The sequence below is a fragment of the Pelobates fuscus genome, chromosome 1, assembly GCF_036172605.1.
Source record: "Pelobates fuscus isolate aPelFus1 chromosome 1, aPelFus1.pri, whole genome shotgun sequence".
Taxonomy (NCBI): domain Eukaryota; kingdom Metazoa; phylum Chordata; class Amphibia; order Anura; family Pelobatidae; genus Pelobates; species Pelobates fuscus.
In genome coordinates this window covers 281,224,583-281,243,890 of record NC_086317.1, presented here as the reverse complement: position 1 = coordinate 281,243,890, position 19,308 = coordinate 281,224,583, and the positions used below count along the sequence as shown (strand labels likewise).

Genomic DNA, 19,308 nt, shown 5'->3' with positions numbered 1-19,308 from the left:
AAATTAGAAGAAATCATATAAATTATAGTTAATTTGGAAATGGTCATGTCTCAGAGGTCAAATGTTGTAGTACAAACAAAGTTACATGGTTTTGTATTATACATTAGGTTATTCAATATTTTTGGCAAATTAATTACTTGTCAAGAATTAAAAATGAAAGGTACACTGTAGGCACTGTAACTAATTCACTTAATTTAAGTGGTCATAGTGTCTGGACTAGCGACATTCCTCTATAATGTTTTAATGCTAGACACAGGCCCCCCAGCAGCCCAACCTTTCTCTGCTGCTTTGAATAATGAGGAAGCTTAAAGGGATCCTATAGTGCCAGGAAAAATAACATGTTTTCCTGGCACTATAGGCTCTTGGAGTGCCCCCCCTCCCTCGGCGCGGAAGGGGTTAGAACCCCTTCAGCCACTTACCTTAATCCAGCGCCGGGCTCCCTCGGCACTGGTGACCTCTCCTACCCCGCCGACGTCAGCTGATTTAGAGAATCTTTCAAGATTAGATATCTCAGATTCAGTTTTGTCACTTGAATTTTAAAATAACACTCCATGCACCATAACCACTACAACATGTTTTAGTGGTTATGGTGCATGGAGTGTTATTGTAAAAGGAGTCACCTGTGACCTCCTAGGGTAAGTAATAAAACTGTTTGTGAAACTGTAGCATCCTCCTGGGAGGCAGACTTCTGCAAGAAACTTCTGTTAGCTCCACAGTGCTAATCCGTGCCATGCAGAGCTGGCTCATTGTTTCCATGCTGCAGAGGGGAATGAGACCACACCATGCAGACCCCAAATAATTGTCAAATTGTTTGCAAATAGTATGTCGGATTACACTGGGTGAAAGGGTGCAAGATATTCCTGGCACCATGACCACTATAGTAGGTCACAGTGGTTATGGTACTTGGAGCGTTTCTTTAATTTGCTATATCTTAGAGTGAGTAGTCATCAATGTGAGAAAAGTTTTGGTCCACTGTTAATCTCTATATACTCTCCATATACATGAAGATACAATATGTTGTCTTCTCAGTAGCCACTAGTATGGTGTCTATACTAAAATTGAAGCTCCTTAAAGTGGGTTTTATTTTTAAAGTTTGTATCATGTAGATTTATTTTTGCCTACTTTTCCAACTCTGTGAATTGTTATGTATGTATGGTCCTCACTTTAAAACAGCTACCTGTTTTATGATGACTCGCACTTACGACCAGCTCTCTAGCGTGGGGATTCAAGGGATTTCCCACGTTAGAGAGCTGGTCTATGTTCGGAGAATTTTCTTCGAACATAGATTGGAGGGATTCCCTGCTCTGGTGCGTATGTCTACGTTCGGGTAAATTTCCTCGAACATAGATAAGCGCACCAAGGCAGGGAATCTCTTTAATCTATGTCCTGTAGCGCATCCTTGCTTACCGACCAATTCGTTTTTTTACGACCGGGTCGTAAGAACAGAACCCGGTCAGTAAGTGAGGAGTGCCTGTTTTATGTTTTATTTTGTCTTTATTTTTAAGAGAGAATCAGTCAGTGTGTGAGGAAATAGTGCATAATTGTTTATGACTTACCTCCTATGTAATACACAAAACAGTGCAAGCACATTTAGTGGATATTACATAAATTATGAGAGAATTAGTTAACACAATTCAATGACACATTGAATAGCAAGTGATCATGTTGATAATCTATATCTGATAATAGAGTAGGGCCCTGCACAATTGGGTAATTTGCTGATGTAGTAATGGTAGACCAAGCAAGGTAAAGCAAAATTAGTATATATTTATTTGTGTTGCTGCTTAGTATCCTAAATGTAGTTTAGAAACATCTGCATGATAGAGAGAGGTATATCACTTAAATAAATAAAAAAAATCTTTACATAAATTTTTTTGTATATGTTTAGATATTGATGAAATCGTGCAATGCTAATTTTTAACATCAGTCAGTAACAACATAAAACATTTTCACGCAATAACTAGTTTATATACTTTTAAAAACGTTCTTACGGGTAAACTAATTATCGGTGAGACCTGCTACAGTTGTAAGCGGTTTAAAGGGCTCAGTGAGCGCTCCGAAGTATTCTGATCGTGCATTCCATCGTGGTACGAGGTTTATAGCCTTAACTACAGAGGTCAGTTCTAGCTGAACTACAACTCCCGGCATGCATTTTTGTTATAAGCTGTGTTTCGTCATTTGTAGGAGGTATTTAAAAACGGCTTCTAGGAGGAAGCAGGCTTCTCATGGCAAAAGTGTTAATTCCTGTAGTTGCTAATTATGGAGTCGGCAATGAGACATCGCGCCCTGTATAAGGGCACTACACCTCCATGGAAAGAGACTTACAGAAAGGTGCCTGAATGCGTGTTTATTTCTTATTGAAAGATAATTTATTGGCAGCCATGATGTGTCATATTTTTTGTGCTATTAATTATGGAGTGGATTGTTAGTTACATGCGTTTGCTGCCCCTGATTTAGGGATTGTCTTATCATGGGTGCTATGTTTACATAGTTATATAAATCCGCTTTAACTTGTGTTTTCCATGTGCCGCTCCTCTGTTAGATGTACACGAAACATTTGGAAATTGACATAATTCAGTTGAGGCACCACCAGGGCACACATTAGAAGAGGAGCCGTGGAAAGCATTGGAGAGATTTATCCTAAGTGTTCTGTTCTGAGAAGTGGTGCAAAGGTCACCAAGAGTGACAGTTACCATGGAAGCAGTGCAGGCATATTCTATTGGTGACTTTTAATCATTTATTTCTTTCAGTACACAAATCATTGCTACATTTTTCACAATGTTTGTTTCTGTGCCTCTTACTGATGGACATGAGCAGAGCTTTGTATAATTCCAACCTGGCTGTAAGACTTGATCATCAGCTGTTCCTATTCCCTTTATCCTGTGTTTGGTATGCAAGTGTATTTTGTGTTTTCAGTTCTTTCAACTTATTTACGTTTATTGGGTTTTGCTTCATCCTTTTTTAATTTTCCCTTAGAGATGTGTTGAAAGGCTGAAAAGTAACCGCTCTAAGCTCCTGGATAAGTTTCGACAGGTGGGGGATCGGCTGCTTTCTGGCACTGGTAACTCCTTGCTAGTGGAAGAAGTGATGGAAGAAGAGTGGGCAGCGATGCAATCTGATCACAAAGGATTTCCTTCCCTCTGGAATGACGGCACGTTTTCCCAGGTGACTCCGTTACGTGTAGAACATTGATTTTTGGGGGTTTATCACTGTAGTTAAAGGAGCATTAACTTTAACTAATATTTTCATAACCATTTGTTTAGATTTATGGAATGCCCTTAAATAACGTTTTACTCTACCTTTTATTCCCTTGGCACACCTCAGTCTGAGTTCTGGGGGCGGGGGAAATGCAGGGCTACATTAGGAAGGCCCACTAGAGGAAATCTTGCAACCCAGAATAAACTCTGCCTTTCCTCAGAAAAAGTAATGTTTGTATTGCTCAGCCTGCAGCCATATGTTGGATGTAAAGGGCCGCTCCAGCACCATAACTTCAACTCTGGTGCCGTCTTCCTTATCTTCACCCTCTTTTCTAAATAGGGTGTTAGTTATAGACTGACAGTGCCAAATGATGCTCTCAGCGTATTGGCGGTGCTTGGTCCAAGGCTTCCTGATTTAAAGCGTTGAACCTGCATAGGTAGTGAAGGGGCAGAGCGATTGGCATTTGTGTTCCCGATCGCATTGGGAATGGTGTTTTTACACTTTTTTTTTTTCTTTTTCTTTTTTTTTCTTAGGCTCTTGGCATTCTTACAGACCCTGATGAATTGGAAACTTTAGAGGAAATTAAAAGAGAACTCCGTGTGGAAGGTAATGCATGGTTCTCACCAATGTGAACATAAGCAATAAACCTAGCATTCTACCCATCTGGCATATTGGTAGGCTGCCTTACTGATGAGGACATAAAAGGGTGTACCAGCAACAGAGGCTGTGTCCAACTCTGCACCATGCTTTGTAGCATACTGTCACTGACCATATATATTTGCAATATGTCTGGGGCAGCCTCAAAGTGAATAGCTGGACTATATCACTCAGAGCATCCAGCAATGCCTTAAAGTATGCTTCCCCAAACTCCAGCCCTCCAGATGTTGCTGAACTAAAACTCCCTTGTTTCTATGAATGGGTGCAAATTTGGGGAAGCCTGCCTTAAAGGAACCATATAGGTTTTGAGGGAGGGGGGGGGGTGTTGTTCGTATAGTATTGTAACTCTAGACATGTCTGTCTGTTAATTGTTCAATGCTGGATTTTATAAAAACATGCAAGATTCCATTTATCTACCATCTTTATTCAATTTGAATGTAGTATTTGCGAATGACTTAACCTGCACTTCTTCTTTATCCTGGCTTCCCTTGCAGAACAAGCAATGATTGAGGAAATTGAAAACATCCTTCAGTTTGAGGAAGAATGTCTTGATTCTGTAGTTGGGCTAAATGTGTCAAACCAGATAGTGTGTCCTGTATGTAACCGGTAAGTGACGTTTTACTTTTATTTTTTTTTCATTATATTTTACAGTTTGCCTTTGTTTTTTGGAATACCTTGTTTGCTTTATTTCTATGTGGAGAAAATATACTGTTTGAAACAAATCAAAGAGCTTAATTTGCACTTGGAGTTGCCCCCAGCACTGTGATCGCATCAGATGATTATTATTTATTATTGCCACATATATCGCGCCAACAGATTCCGTAGTGCTTTACAATATTTGAAGTGGTCATGGTGCCTGGAGTTTGCATGTGCAACGTTTACGGATGAAATGCTGCACCTTACTACCTTCTGGAGGTGTAACTCCAACCAAGGCAGTCATTGAGTTATCATTAACCAGCCAGGAAGAAGAATTCCAGGCTGGCTAATTTCAGATGTCCAGTATGCACAGAATTGACATCCGCATGCTGGTGACAGGTGTCCAGTGGCAGCACGGTATACCTGCCTCCCATGTTATCTCCTCTGCCTCATTCTTCCTATATCGGTGGAGGAGGATTGGTTTGAGGAGAACTTGTCCACCCTGGAACAGAGGTAATTTTAAGCTTTAGTTTGCTGTGTTGTGTAAGTGTGGCTTTTTTATTTTATTTTTTTAAACTTATAAATATTTACAAAAATTTAGAGTTTTTCATTAACTTCATAAAAATATACTGTAAACATTAATTTTATAATTGTGTTAAATCTGAACAAAGTTAGTAAGAAGCATGTAAATAGTAGAGCAACCAAAGAAGAAACAAGAATATATAGAAAAACAAATCACAACACACAAATTGCCTTACTTGACGGACCTATATAACTGCGTCATCCAGAGAGTTAATTTGCTTGAAATTGGAATACAATTCCATGCTAATGAGGGAGATGGTTTATCGAATGATTCTACTTATTATATATTGTCTATTGAGTGGAATCAAAATTCAGAGCATGGGGTGGTACAGTTTTCGTGCCAACTTGACAGAATTTCTTCATACATTTTCGCCCTTAACTCATCCATGTTATAGAATAAAAAAAACTATTCTGAGGAAGCCTAAAAATTGAATTTGAGATTGAATCTCTAGCCACAATGGTAGCTATGATTATATGAGTCTGGCACTCCTCCTAAACCAGCAAAATTTAGAAGTAAACGTACCAAGATGCTGCACTGCGAAAAAGGATATATCCAAATACAAAAAATGAGCGCACTCACTGCATTCAACAATGTGAATAATTATTAAAATTCGACAAATCAACGTTTTGACCTTACGATAAAGACCATAAGGTCAAAATGTTGCGTTTTTTTTTGTTTGTTTTTTTTGTCTAAAGTGTTTTTTTTTTTTTTTTTTTTTTTTTTTTTTTCTCTCGACCCTACGGTCTTTAATATATATCTATATCAAAGAATTGAAGTTTTATTACTGACCGTGAGTGCAGCTTAAATCTGTTACTTGAATACCCTTGAGCCCTGGCTGGCACCGGGAAATTTATAATACTTTGAGCTCGTGTGCAGGGACAAAAATTGTGTGTAGAAAAGGTTTCCTTTATTCAAACATATAGATCAATATTTCAGTCCACTCGGGGACTTTCCTCAGGATCAAATCATACAATATTAATAAAACAGTACCAGAATTATATATAAAATAATATTTAGAATAAGTGACTTACCCCATATGAATGGTGTTGCTCCCGGTGTCTCTGTGCTCACCGCGCATGCTCGTGAGGCCATCCGTAATTATGCGACAGTCACGTGATGATGTCACGTACCGCCGTAGTCATGGCAACGTGGCAATCATCTCAGTGGTTACCGCATCTAAAATGTGATACAGTGATCGTGGTGCAAACCAAAACATGTGAAAGATGAGGAATTTGTTATCATACAAATTAATAAAAGTGGATATATCTCTATCGTAGTAGCTTGCACTCCAAGAAGACTTTTGTAATGCCCGGTGCTGGTTGAAGCAAAGGTAGATCTGGGTGTAGAAGGATCTCTGACACCAAGGAGCATATTGATGCATCGATATTTTGTAGATTTGTCTATAATTCTGAAAATTTCAATGAAATAAAGTGTGGGATTATCTCTTAATTCTGGTTTAAGATGGTGGTAAATATTCCTGATTTGTTTTAATTTGGGCACGATTGGCACATTACCAACAAGTATAAATTTTGGGTGGCATTCATTATTTTATTTTTTTTCCCCAAGGACCTCTCCAACATGGGTTTCATATCATCTGATCAAATCTAGATGGTGTCTGATACCTACCTGCATAACTCTTAGGAGTTAACTTATAATATTGTTCTTGTAAGTTTACAGTATGTGTTGCTTTCCTAGTAGCATGCCATGGTTTATATCACATTTGTAAGGAAAATGAATGAGTATCAAATCTATGAAAGAAATGGAAACACGATATTACAAGTTCCCTGGTATTGTAAAATCACTCATTTTGATATACGATTTGTTGAAGAATGACTTAATATATCTATTCCGGGTATCGATGCCCTTAAAGGAAAGATTGGATAGTTAAATAGTTCACCTGTAACCCTTTACGTTTTGGTGCCAAAACGTTTTATTTTGACACTAAATAACAATATTAATGTTTTGCAGACATAACCTGACTGTAACCAGCTGTTTTATTGTTTGTCAGTGTGGAGTGCATATTAACACACAAGTAAGTATCCTTTTATACTTTATTCCTAAATAGTTCACTTGTCACAGTTTGTGCATGATAGATCATGTCAAGCATCACATATCTGACAAATTTTCATGCAGGACATTATTTTCAGTCCCAAGGTATGAGCATAGAAAAACTGCGTTCTCTACTGGAAACCAATCTAACTGCACACGGGTATAATTGCTGTCATCATCCAGTGTTTTCTGTTGTCACCGGCGTGGAAGGAATGCACAGTATTTTTATGAGTTGCCATGTAAGTTTTCAGGGGGATGGTGTGAGGGTTTTTCTTTTTTAGAATTATGGGGAGTGGGGGAGGGGGTGTGAGAGAACCAGGCTATAAATTTGTGCATATTTATGATCCTTTTTAATGCAGAAATGTTATCCTCTTATCCTTTACTTCATTAAAAAAAATATATATTTTTTCTCTTTAAGGTGTGTGACGCAATGACATTTGTAGTGTAATGGGATTAGAAGAAGTAACATTTTGCACGTGTTCAACAGAAGTTTGTGATTTTCTTACTCTTTGCTCTATGTAATTTCAATGTAAATACTTTTTTAAATTATTTAAATAAAGATTAATTTATAACTGTCTGGTCTTATGGTTTTGAAAGTCACGTGCACAGGTGTGTTGGGTGTTTTTGTATTTATTAATTTTAAATCCCAATTTAGGGAACAGTTTTCCCATGCAGGGGAAGCAATGCATACTTGGCAAACCGTATTGATCAGTTTCCGACTTGGTGTTGTCGGTTTCTCTTTTTTTTTTTTTTTTTTCTTTTTTTTTCTTCCATTTTGTTTGTTTATTTCAGTTGTGCAACATATAAACAATACTGAACATGCTGTAAACCATGGCAGGTAATATAGCAATGGAAATTGGCATGGGCAGTGTGTTGGGTTGTAGCATGTATTAGAATGTAAGTGGTTTGTGTGTCCTTGAGATTTAGATGTTTGTAGAACAATGGTGGTGTTGTATGGACCACCCCTCTGGCGTTGTGAAAGTGTGGTAAGACTAGGTCTATGGGCTGGATAAGTTTGTCCCAGTCGGGTGCTTTAGTATGTTGGGTACGTATCTGTATTGCAGGGATATGGAAAAGATTTTGCTTTTTATTTTATGTTTTTAAAGCATCGTGGATGGGAAGACTGGATGAAGAAGCATGTGCAGCTTAAAACTTGTTCTTATAAGCCCTGTTTGTTGCAGTGCAGACTCCACAAATGACCTTTTTAGCTGGAGAGGGCAAGTCTTTGAGAGACTTACTTAATGGACTATTTACTCAAAGGGATATGTTAGAGCCACACAAAGTACCATGAAAACTTGCTTTCAAAGTTCTATTAAACATTTAAAAAAACAAATACTGTAAATACTCTAGTATAAGCAGACCCGAATATAAGCCGAGGCCCCTAATTTTACCCAAAAAAACTGGGAAAACTTATTGACTCGAGTATAAGACTAGGGTGGGAAATGCACTAGCTACTGGTAAATTTCTAAATAAAATTAGATACTAAAAAAATTATACAAATTGAATATTTATTTACAGTGTGTGTATATAATGAGTGCAGCGTGTAGCTGAGCCTTGGTGGGGGGGTGGGCAATTTTTTTTTAAATTATTATTTTTTTTATTTAAATTTTTTTCGTCTCCCTGCTTGATACATGGTAGGGAGGGGGGCTCTCCTTCCCTGGTGGTGCATTGGCAGTTCAGTGGGGGGGACGGGGGCTGGCAGAGCTGTTACTTACCTCTCCTGCAGCTCCCTCCTCCTCCGCGCCGGTCCGTGCAGCTTCTCTGTCAGCTCACACTGGAAGTCTCGCAAGAGCCGCACTATGACCCCGCGGCTCTCGCGAGACTTACACTGGGAGCTGACAGAGGTGCTGAACGGACCGGCGTGAGGAGAAGGGAGCTGACAGGAGCTGCAGGAGAGGTAAGTAACTGCTCTGCAGCCCCCAGTCTGTATTATGGCAATGTAAATTGCCATAATACAGACATTGACTCGAGTATAAGCAGAGTTGGGGTTTTTCAGCACAAAAAATGTGCTGACAAACTCGGCTTATACTCGAGTATATACAGTAATAATAATCTTCTCCCTAATGTCAGTATGATTTAAAGAAATTACATTTTAATGTGTGGGGTGACTGGGGTCCATCCTACTATAACCAGAGAGGCAGAGTGAATGGCCTTCGCCTTCCTCATCAATTCTAGAGTTATTTGAAGGTAATATAAAAAGGAGTCTCCAAGTCTTCTACCCTTAAAGATCATTCCATTTTGATTTTATTTTTTAAAAACCAAACCACAGTTTAGTAGATATTCCCTCATGCATGTATTAATTGGGCTAAATCTTATAAGAGTTGTCAAACGCAGGAGGTCTTATAAACTGTAGTTCTTGAAAACGCTGGTCTGGAGTCTGACAGACAAGAGGATGTTGCATGATTTAAATAGTATCTCATACTTCTGCAGCAAACTGAAGTGTTTCATGGGTGTGGAGTGGTCCTTTTAATATAATTTGGCCAGAGGGAGCCTGAATACATCAGTAGCATAACAACTTGCTAAAGTTTTATTTCGGTCTACAAAAGCACTACTCTTGCAGCAGAATGCTAACTTCTGGTTTAGGTGAAATAAATTCTATGGAAAGTGATTTCCTGATCAATCCATGGCAGCATTAACTACTGGATAACTACCCACTCACAGCAGAAAGGACAGGAAACAAAACTCTGAAATTAGGAAAAATAGGACTGGCCCTTCCCTAACAGACAGCGATTATGCTTCAGAGTTGAAGTTTGTACACTGCTATAGCAGGCTAAGTGTTTACATTCTGCTTATTGTGCAATTTATTTTATTTTTTTATATATTTTTTTTACGCCGCCAGTGGAGTTTAGGCTCTCCTTCTGTAGTGGTAGTATATGCAGTTATTTTAAAAACTCTCTTGGGTTGTACCCCTCTTACTCAAAAGCCAAAATCAATTCATTGCTCAAATCCTAACACCCAAGTTTCAACTATGTAGGTTAACAATAAACAGGCATATTACAAATCCTAAAGGGAGCACAAAAAAAATACACAAATTGGGTAAAAAGTACAGATCTTAAACTATATGAACTACAATTATTAAGCAAGTGTACAATCGTTTCTAAAAGAAACACTCCATGAACCATCCCCACTACAGCTTGCTGTTAGGTGGCTGTTGTTCAAGCAGAATTTCAGGAACCTTTTGTACTCTGGCTGTTGGTATGTGAAAGGAGGATGTCCTTGATCTACCGAAATGAGCCAATCTCCTGGAGAAACTACTTTCACTATGGAATTTAAGGATTCCATCCTGATTGTCTTATCCGCAAGAAGGTATTCAGGATTGGTCTTCAATACTTTTTACCCTTGAGAGCCAAGAACAGACTCAAATAGAACCCCAGAAACAAGTCCCCTCACTGAACTGGACAGATCACACCTTGGAGTAGAAGAGTCCACAAATTCCAGAAGCGCGTCTGATTTCTGTCTATCCTCTGGAAAGCTCGAGCGGAAGAAGGTCCTTGGAGGAAGATCTTGAAAATGTTTGCAACTTGTGTTTATCCAGTTGTCAATGACTGTACGGCTCCAAACCCCCCAGAGGGCTTGAGCAACCTGCCTCCCATTTCCTGAGATTGGTGCATACACTTTGGGAGCTATGACCCACCTGGCAGAAGTAGATTTTTATTTTTGTTTTCTCTTTAGACTTTCAAACAGTTTGCTGCAAGAAGGCTCTTGTGCTGATAACCCTGTTGTGGGCTAAAACGTTACCTTCATCTGCTAAAAAAAACCTTCTCATTTTGGATTTATTTCCTTTCAGAGGCTTTATGGTTGCCTCAGTTAGGATTTCTGTCTTTTTCTTATCAAACCCTCCTGAATGAGACTGTTCTGCTTCTGCAGAATCATCTTCTCGAAGCATAGCTCCTCTATCAATAACTATAATCAGTTCTCTTGCTCGGAATCTTCACATCTCAAGGGTTTGGATCTTTTGGTAGCTTCCTTGATACCTTCTGCCACGGCTTGTCTGATAACCATAATATCAGTGGAGCTGAAACTTGCAGTGCTGGCCAAAGTAGGATCTGATTCACTGAAGGCACAATTTCTTTCTTTCTGCAGCTAGATTATCAAGCTTCACAGCAACAGAAAAAATAGACATAAATATAGCAGCACATCCCGATAACCATACACACACCCACTAGCAAAATACAAAAACAAACCTCCTGCATATCTGAACTAACTACATGTGTGTAACAATAGGGGAATAAAAGCGATAATGTCACTTTAAGACCAGAAAACACAGGCAGGAATATGCATAAGACCCCCCAAAAAACAACAACAATCTTTGAGGCTTGATGCTGGTCACGTAACTATTAGGGAAAGGAAGCAAATCTCCAAGGAGTCCCCAGAATAGGAATCCCCTAGGACAGGGATAGGCAACCTTTGACACTCCAGAAGTTGTGGACTACATCTCCCCTAAAGGTTTTATAGCTATAATTCTGGCAAAGCATCATGGGAGATGTCGTCCAAAAAATCTGGAGTGCCAAAGGTTGTCTACAGCTGCCCTAGGAAGAAGGCAGTAAACAAAAAGTGCAGAAATAGCATTTAGGCCTTCTGAAAGCGTCCATTACGATGGTGACCACGCAATCCTGGAAGTGCACCGTGCAACAAAACTCGTTAGGCCCAACCGAGAGGTTGACCTCCAAAACCCAGAACAAATTGCAGAAGAGGATTCAGACTACTTCTGCTCTCCCAAGTACTAATAGCACTTGGAACTGCAGGGGGTTGCCCTTAATGAGGCGTCATATACAGGGCCGGCCTTACGGGTGTGCGAGCTGTGCGGCCGCACAGGGCGCCATGGTGCAGGGGGCGCCCTGCGGCCGCATAGCTCACACGGCATGTCTGTTAGCCGCAAGGCTAACAAGACATTTGCCTTGGGCGGCATTTTCCAGGGGGCGGCAAAAAAAGCCGCCCCCAAATGCCCAAGGCAAATGTCTTGTTAGCCTTGCGGCTAACAGACATGCCGGGCTGCTGGGCGGTCGGGCGGCGCTGGCGAGGGAGCACTTCCTCTGAGCTGTATGCTCAGCTCCCTCGCGCGCCGCAGAGTGAGGCTGGGAGCCGGAATATGACGTCATATTCCGGCTCCCAGCCTCACTCTGCGGCGCGCGAGGGAGCTGAGCAAACAGCTCAGAGGAAGTGCTCCCTCGCCAGCCGCCCGCCCAGCCCAGCAGCCACTGGACCACCAAGGAGGAAGAGACCCCCCCCCAGCATTCCCAAAGGTAAGGAGGCTGGGGGGGGGGGTGTCTAAATAAATGTTACAAAATGTGTTAATGTGGGTCAGTGTGTGTCTCTGTCTGTTAGTGTGTGTGTGTGTATGTTAGTGTGTGTCTGTGTATGTTAGTGTGTGTCTGTTAGTGTGTGTGTGTGTATGTTAGTGTGTGTCTGTGTATGTTAGTGTGTGTCTGTTAGTGTCTGTGTATGTTAGTGTGTGTCTGTGTCTGTTAGTGTGTGTCTGTGAGTGAGTGTGTGTGTCTGACTGTGTGTGTGTCTGTTTGCCTGTGTGTGTGTGTGAGACTGTGTGTGTGTGTGTGTGTGACTGTCTGCGTGTGTGTGTGTGACAGGGTGTGTGGGAAGGGGTAAGGAGTGGGGAAGGGGGGGCGCTGTGAAGATTTTTTGCACAGGGCGCCCAAATGCCTAAGGCCGGCCCTGGTCATATACTGCAGCTTATGGGACGAAGAGAGGATATACTTCTCCTAGGAATGGGAAACAAATAGATCCCAGTATGTCCCCCCAAAAATAATAATTTCAGGTTTAAAAGGGGAGTCCAATGTGGGGGGGGGGGGGCTAAGCCAGTGAGCCGAGCGGTCGCACGTAAGCTGGGCTCCCGTCTAACGGGCCACACTACTGCTGATCCTCGCCAAATCCGAGTCGAAAACCAAACCGGGAAGCGCTGACTGAGATAAGCGAGACCTGGTGACAAGCCTGATACCCGTTGTAAGCTCCTCGGAGACCGGGAACCTATGCTGGCCAGACGCGGCCTAGCGGCCGCTCTCCACAGCCCTGCATCGGAAGGGCAGCTGTCCAATCACCCTGTTCCCAACCCCCGGACTGGTGGGGGTTATCCCGGTCAAAGCTTGACAGAACACCTACCTGCTAAAATCCCAAAGAGGGAGCTCCATCGACGGCGGGAAGAGGCGAACTCCGGCAAAATGGCTGCCGCCACACACAACCGACCTACGGAGAGGCCTGACTTCCTTGCCAAACTAGATACGCTATTTGCAAAATTCTGGGAGACGATGGCACTCAGGGAGCAGCAAGCCCAGGCAAACAAATCTAATCACCACACTCTCACGGCAGAGCTAGCAGGCATCCAACAAGAGCGCACACCCTCCCTGGCAACCACGGGCCAAAAATGGCGCCGAAGGAGACGGCCTGCAAGAGGAGAACACAGATGCACTAGGAAGCGGCCTGGGCGGCCTCCGAAAAGCCGACACTCAACCCAACAAAGCCCGACAATCATGAAGCGACGAAAGACGCGGAGACTAAACTACCGGCTGAATAGGCGTGCAACGGACAGACATCTCGCCCATCACAGCAGCGCAGACACAAGCCTTCAAAAGCCAACTTACCTAAAGCACCTCGTCCAGCTACAACCCGCTAAGCGAATCCCTACAACATCACTGAAAACAAAGAGGCCTGCTGAATACCGCCGGCTAAGACACACCTGGCAATACAGAGCACGAGCACTGAGAAGACCCTGGTCCGGTAACTGGACTATGCCGCTATGCAGCCAGAGCAAGGCGGGAGCGCACAGGCACTTGGGGCTGGTGGCTTCCTTCCAAACAAAAAGGTGGACTTGTGGGTTCCAGTCTTAGCAGCCTGCCATTAACTGGCATAGGTTGAGCAGCCCTATACGAAGGCCACAGATACCTTAATATACAGCTTTCACTGCTGCATGGGTTAGACTTAAGGCTCTGTGACAGGCAACAACTCCCCTGGAACATTCTTACTCTCCCTCTGGTTGTCCACATGTGGTAGTGCAGCCCAGAGAACGTTTTATTTTTCTCTCTACTCTTAGCCCTACCAGCTACACATACTCTGTGACTAGCCTAGGATCAACTTGCTTTATACCTGTTCAAAGCCTTGATAAGACAGTGCCGTGGTACAACAAGGACCAAACTCTTTTGTTTGTATGCCAGTTAAGTTAATACAAAATGCTATCTATTTAATGCACATAGATATCTAATGGCAAGCATAATATATTACCAGTGTGATCAGTTAACATGATGTGATGTTTAGCCGGCCTAAACGTGTAAATTGCACTGAGTTATGAAGCTGTGCTGAATTGCAACGCTAGTATTTTCACATCATAACAAGAGCCTAACCTGTACACGTTATAATGCAATAGCCAGATCGGCCAATGCGGGATACCTCCCTAGGAGGCATAGGAGCTCCTCCCGCAGCTGTGGATAACTCTTAGCTCGGGGTGGGCATGACACTTCAACCAATACCTTTAAATATGCTTTTTAAACAAGCCCCAACCCTGGGAATAGTACCCAGCGGATACTAAGAGATGGAATAATGTCTACCTACCCACCCACCCATGCCTTGATAACACTGTCTCACCAGATAATCTCTCTCCTGATGCCCATAGCAATTTGTCACGTGCCTCCTGTACCTAACCGCATAGTTTAAGCTACCGTATTATTCTTATTATTTAAAGGAGCTCTACATTAACATTTTGTGTTACTCATCATTATTTTATGCCTAGCGGGACTTTTCAGATGCAACTAAATGGTTAAAGCTTGTTTAAACATTAATATAAAAAAATGTGCATGTTCCTCAAATGTCACTTCCAGTTTTAAGCATATAGTATTGAAGCTTGTTTATGATGCTGTGACCTATAGAACGCTTGTATGTTATTTTCATAAATGCACAACCAAAATAAAGATTTTTTTTAAAAAAGGGGGAGTCCAATGTAATGTCAACCGTAAAAGAACAAAGGGAGAATCTAATCCAGGAGCAATGCTGTCATGGCCGGGAAACGTTGTTTCCATGCTGGTATGAGAGAGCCCAGTCTTTGCATCCTAGGATGTACATACCAAATTTATGTAAGAAGTGTTCCCAACACACAGGCATTTACAATGCAGCTCAATGAGAAGTTTGTGCAGGGCAGGTGCTCTGAGCAATTGCTGCCTCTTGAGTTTAGCTTAACTGAGCTAAACAAACCAAGAAGTAGCAGGGCCGGTTGCCTAATTGACACCCAAGGGGTGTAATAAGGTTAATTTATAAAAATGCCAATTTCTATTGAAATCTGCACTTTTTGTAAAATGAAAAAGAACACGTACTTCAGCAAGCTAAAGTACTTCAGGAGTCTGGAGTGTCCCTTTTTAACCCTCGTACTGACAAGGATATTTTTGTTTGGACATTTAAAATATGGGCATTTGGGACAGATTTCAGCCTCTTGGACAGGCTAAAATCCTGACATTTTTCTGTTCTATTTGGAACAGGGTTGTTTTGCCCTATTCAGTACTTTGCCCTAAGCTTAGGACATGGGACATTTAGGGTTAATGTTAGGGTTCAAATTAGGGTTAGGATTAGGGACTTGTTCACATTTAGTGATATTTCACAATAGGGGAATATCACTAAATAGTGATTTCTCACACTTTATTTTAACCCTTACCCCAAGGGTTAGGGTAAGAATAGAGAGTGAGAGTGAGAGAGGTTAGAAGCACTTACCTAACCCTAATTTGAACCCTCACTTAACCCTAAATGTCCCGTGTGCCTAAGCTTAGTGAATGCACTAACTATAATGAAAGTGTAAAACTAGTTTTACTTACCTTCCAGGACCTGGCTGTGGAGGTGTAGCAGGAGTGCTAGCACGCATGTGCAGCACAGGATCCAACTGATTCCCCTCCCCGGAAGTGACGAGGGTATAGAAATCTGACGGGGTATAGCACAATGATAGAACACCGGCTCTAAACACCACGCCGTCCACGCCGTCCTATTAACTTACCTGCTCGCCGGCGATTGCGATGGGGGGGACTTACCTTTTAAACACAGTTTAAAATTAAATAATATATACTAAGATCACATATATATATGATCCAAGTGTGTGTGTGTGTATATATATATATATATTATTTATATAGCGCCAACAGATTCCGTAGCGCTTTACAATATTATTAGAGGGTGGATTTAACTATAAATAGGACAATTACAAGAAAACTTACAGAAACGGGTTGAAGAGGGCCTTGCCCAAACAAGCTTACAGTCTATAGGAGGTGGGGTATAAAACACATTAGGACAGGAAATTGCAGTCAAATTAGGTGGGAGCGAAGCAGAGCTGGAGGAGAGAGCAAGAGACAGGTATGTGAGGTAGTCTGGGAGGCCATAGGATTTCCTAAAGAAATGGGTTTTAAGGCACTTCTTAAACGATTGAAGACTAGGGGAGAGTCTGATGGCGGTAGGCAGGCTATTCCATAGGAAGGGAGCCGCCCGCATGAAGTCCTGCAAGCGTGAGTTGGCCGTACGGGTGCGAGCAGCGGACAGAAGAAGGTCAAGGGCAGAGCGGAGAGACCGAGAAGGGGCATACCTATGGATCTGTGAGGAGATATGAGGGGCTAAGATTATTCAGCACTTTATAGGTATGGGTTAGCACTTTGAATTGACTCCTATAGTATACAGGAAGCCAATGAAAGGACTGACAGGGGTGAGGTGTGAGAGGACCGACTATAGAGGAAAATCAGTCTGGCGGCAGCATTCATTAAAGACTGTAGCGGGGCAATACTATAGTCCATGCGAGAGATTACTAGAGCATGGAAAAGCTCTTTAGTAGCATCTTGTGTAAGAAAGGGGCGGATGCGGACGATGTTTTTGAGGTGGAATTGGCATGATTTGACAACAGATCGGATGTGAGGCTCAAAGGTGAGGCCAGAATCAAAAGTAACACCAAGACAACGTGCTTGTAAGGATGGGCTGATATGGATAAGACCAATCGGAAGGGAGAGAGGAGGATTAATATTAGGAGGAGGAAAGACAAGAAGTTCTATTTTGGAAAGATTGAGTTTCAGAAAGCGGGAACACATCCAATCAGAAAAAACATGTTTTTCATTTTTCTAAGGGTTAACCCCTATTATTTCTGTCCAGTCTATTATTGCTTCATCTTTTTGAATTCACATCCAATCAGAGACAGAAGAAAGGCAAGAGGTGAAATGTTGCAGGACATCAGGGGAGAGCTCCATGGAGGAGAGATATATCTGGGTGTCATCAGTGTACAGGTGGTATTGGAATCCGAAAGAGGTAATAAGTTTGCCAAGAGAGGCAGTGTAAAGAGAAAATAGAAGGGGACCAAGGACAAAGCCTTGGGGGACTCCAACTGAGACAGGATGAATAGTGGAGGTATCATTAGAAAAGGAGACACTGAATGAGCTTTGGGTGAGATAGGAGGGAAACCATGAGAGGACAGAGTCACAGAGACCGAGTGATTGAAGAGTTTGGAGGAGGAGAACATGATCAACAGTCAAAAGCAGCGGAGAGGTCAAGAAGAATTAGTATGAAGTAGTGACCTTTGGATTTAGCTGTGATAATGTCGTTGGTGGCTTTGATAAGTCTCAGTAGAGTGGAGGGGGCGGAAGCAGGACTGAAGAGGGTCAAGGAGAGAGTTGGAGTTGAGGAAGCAGGCCAGACGGGTGAAGACTAGTCTTTTAAAAAAGCTTTGAGGAAAAAGGGAGCAGGGATATAGGACGATAGTGAGAAGGGGAGGATGGGTCGAGACATGGTTTCTTTAAGATGGGTACTACAGTAGCATGTTTAAGGATAGCAGGAACAGTTCCAGAAGAAAGAGAGCAGTTGAAGATGTGTGTTAAGGAGGGCACAAGACAAGAGGAGAGAGATCTGATAAGGTGAGACGGGACAGGATCAAGTGGGCAAGTGGTGGGGTGAGAGGAAAGGATAAGCGCAGCCACCTCTTGTTCAGTAGCCTGGGAGAAGGTCGGAAGGGTTGGAGAGGCATGATACAGGTGAGGTTGAGAAAGTGAGGGGCAAGGTGGTGAGAATTCTTTCCTTAGCTGTTCAATCTTGTCAGTAAAGTAGCATGCAAAACTATCGGCTGTAAGGTTAGTATGGGGGGTGGCCGCAGCAGGGCAAAGAAGAGAGTTAAAGGTATAAAAGAGACGCCTGGGATTGCGAGAGCATGAGCAAATAAGAGAAAAAAAAGTATGACTGTTTGGCAAGGGCAAGGGCAAGGGCTGTGCTGTATGAGCACAATATGAATTTGTAGTGCAGAAAGTCTGACTCGGTGTGAGACTTCCTCCAGCAGCGTTCAGCAGAACAGGAGCATCTTTGCAGGTAGCGTATTGATTTAGTGAGCCACGGTTGGGGGCGTATTCTCCTCGAGGTGCGTATTTGGAGAAGGGCTGCAGCGTCCAGGGCTGAGGTGAGGGTAGAGTTATATGAGGAGATAGCCAGTGAGGAACATGAGTAAGCAGGAATGGATAATAATTGGGAATTGATATCAGCTGACAGCTGCTGTAGGTTTATGATACTCAGATTCCTCAGTTGAGGGGGGTTAGGATGAGGTTATATATATATGTATATATGTATGTATATATATATATATATATATATATATATATATATATACACATACACTGTCTAAGTGTATTTTAATATATATATTAATATCAATATACATGTAGAATGATATTAAATATAACTATATATAATATAAAATATATAAATACGTAAAAAATTAATAAAAAAAATATTTTAAAAATGTGTGTAATTTCGTTCTAACTGTATTTTGACATTTATATATATATACACATACATACATACATACACACACACTTACATACACATACACTGTCTAAATGTATTTTAATAAATAAATACACTACACTACATACACACATGACAGCTCGATACTATAGCTCCCTACAGCGTTCGAAGGCCTTTTTCTACCAACATGCCAACAAGGGAGGGAGACTGTTGGCCAGGAAGATCAGAGGCCCCCAGGGTATGACCCAAGTCCATAAGCTATGAACCTCAAATGGCACGGTCACGCAGTTCCCAGACAGGATAGCATCGGAGTTTCGCTCGTTTTACACTTCACTGTATAACATCCCGAGGCCGACAATCCCGGAGGAGGACAAGTCTGACAGATGTGACAAGATACGGAGATACGTTGAATCCCACGTGGGGACACGACTACAACGAGG

General features: G+C 41.9%; 1 protein-coding gene across 1 annotated transcript; it reads left to right on the top strand.

Annotated features, from left to right (window-relative positions):
• Positions 1-2,207: 2,207 nt before the first annotated feature.
• RPAIN (RPA interacting protein) lies at positions 2,208-7,695 on the top strand. The gene is made up of 7 exons (XM_063457441.1): positions 2,208-2,331; positions 2,977-3,165; positions 3,732-3,804; positions 4,350-4,461; positions 7,043-7,106; positions 7,222-7,362; positions 7,542-7,695. The coding sequence occupies exons 1-7, from the start codon at positions 2,260-2,262 to the stop codon at positions 7,569-7,571; spliced, it is 681 nt and encodes a 226-aa protein (XP_063313511.1). The 5' UTR covers positions 2,208-2,259; the 3' UTR covers positions 7,572-7,695.
• The last annotated feature ends 11,613 nt before the right edge of the window (positions 7,696-19,308 follow it).

What these genes read in the sequence shown, in the direction of transcription:
- RPAIN (XM_063457441.1), top strand. Translation starts at nt 2,260, where the DNA reads ATGGAGTCGGCAATGAGACATCGCGCCCTGTATAAGGGCACTACACCT. An exon ending in GTGTGTCCTGTATGTAACCG is followed by an intron (nt 4,462 to 7,042) that starts GTAAGTGACGTT and finishes AATGTTTTGCAG; the next exon opens with ACATAACCTGACTGTAACCA. An exon ending in GAGTGCATATTAACACACAA is followed by an intron (nt 7,107 to 7,221) that starts GTAAGTATCCTT and finishes CATTATTTTCAG; the next exon opens with TCCCAAGGTATGAGCATAGA.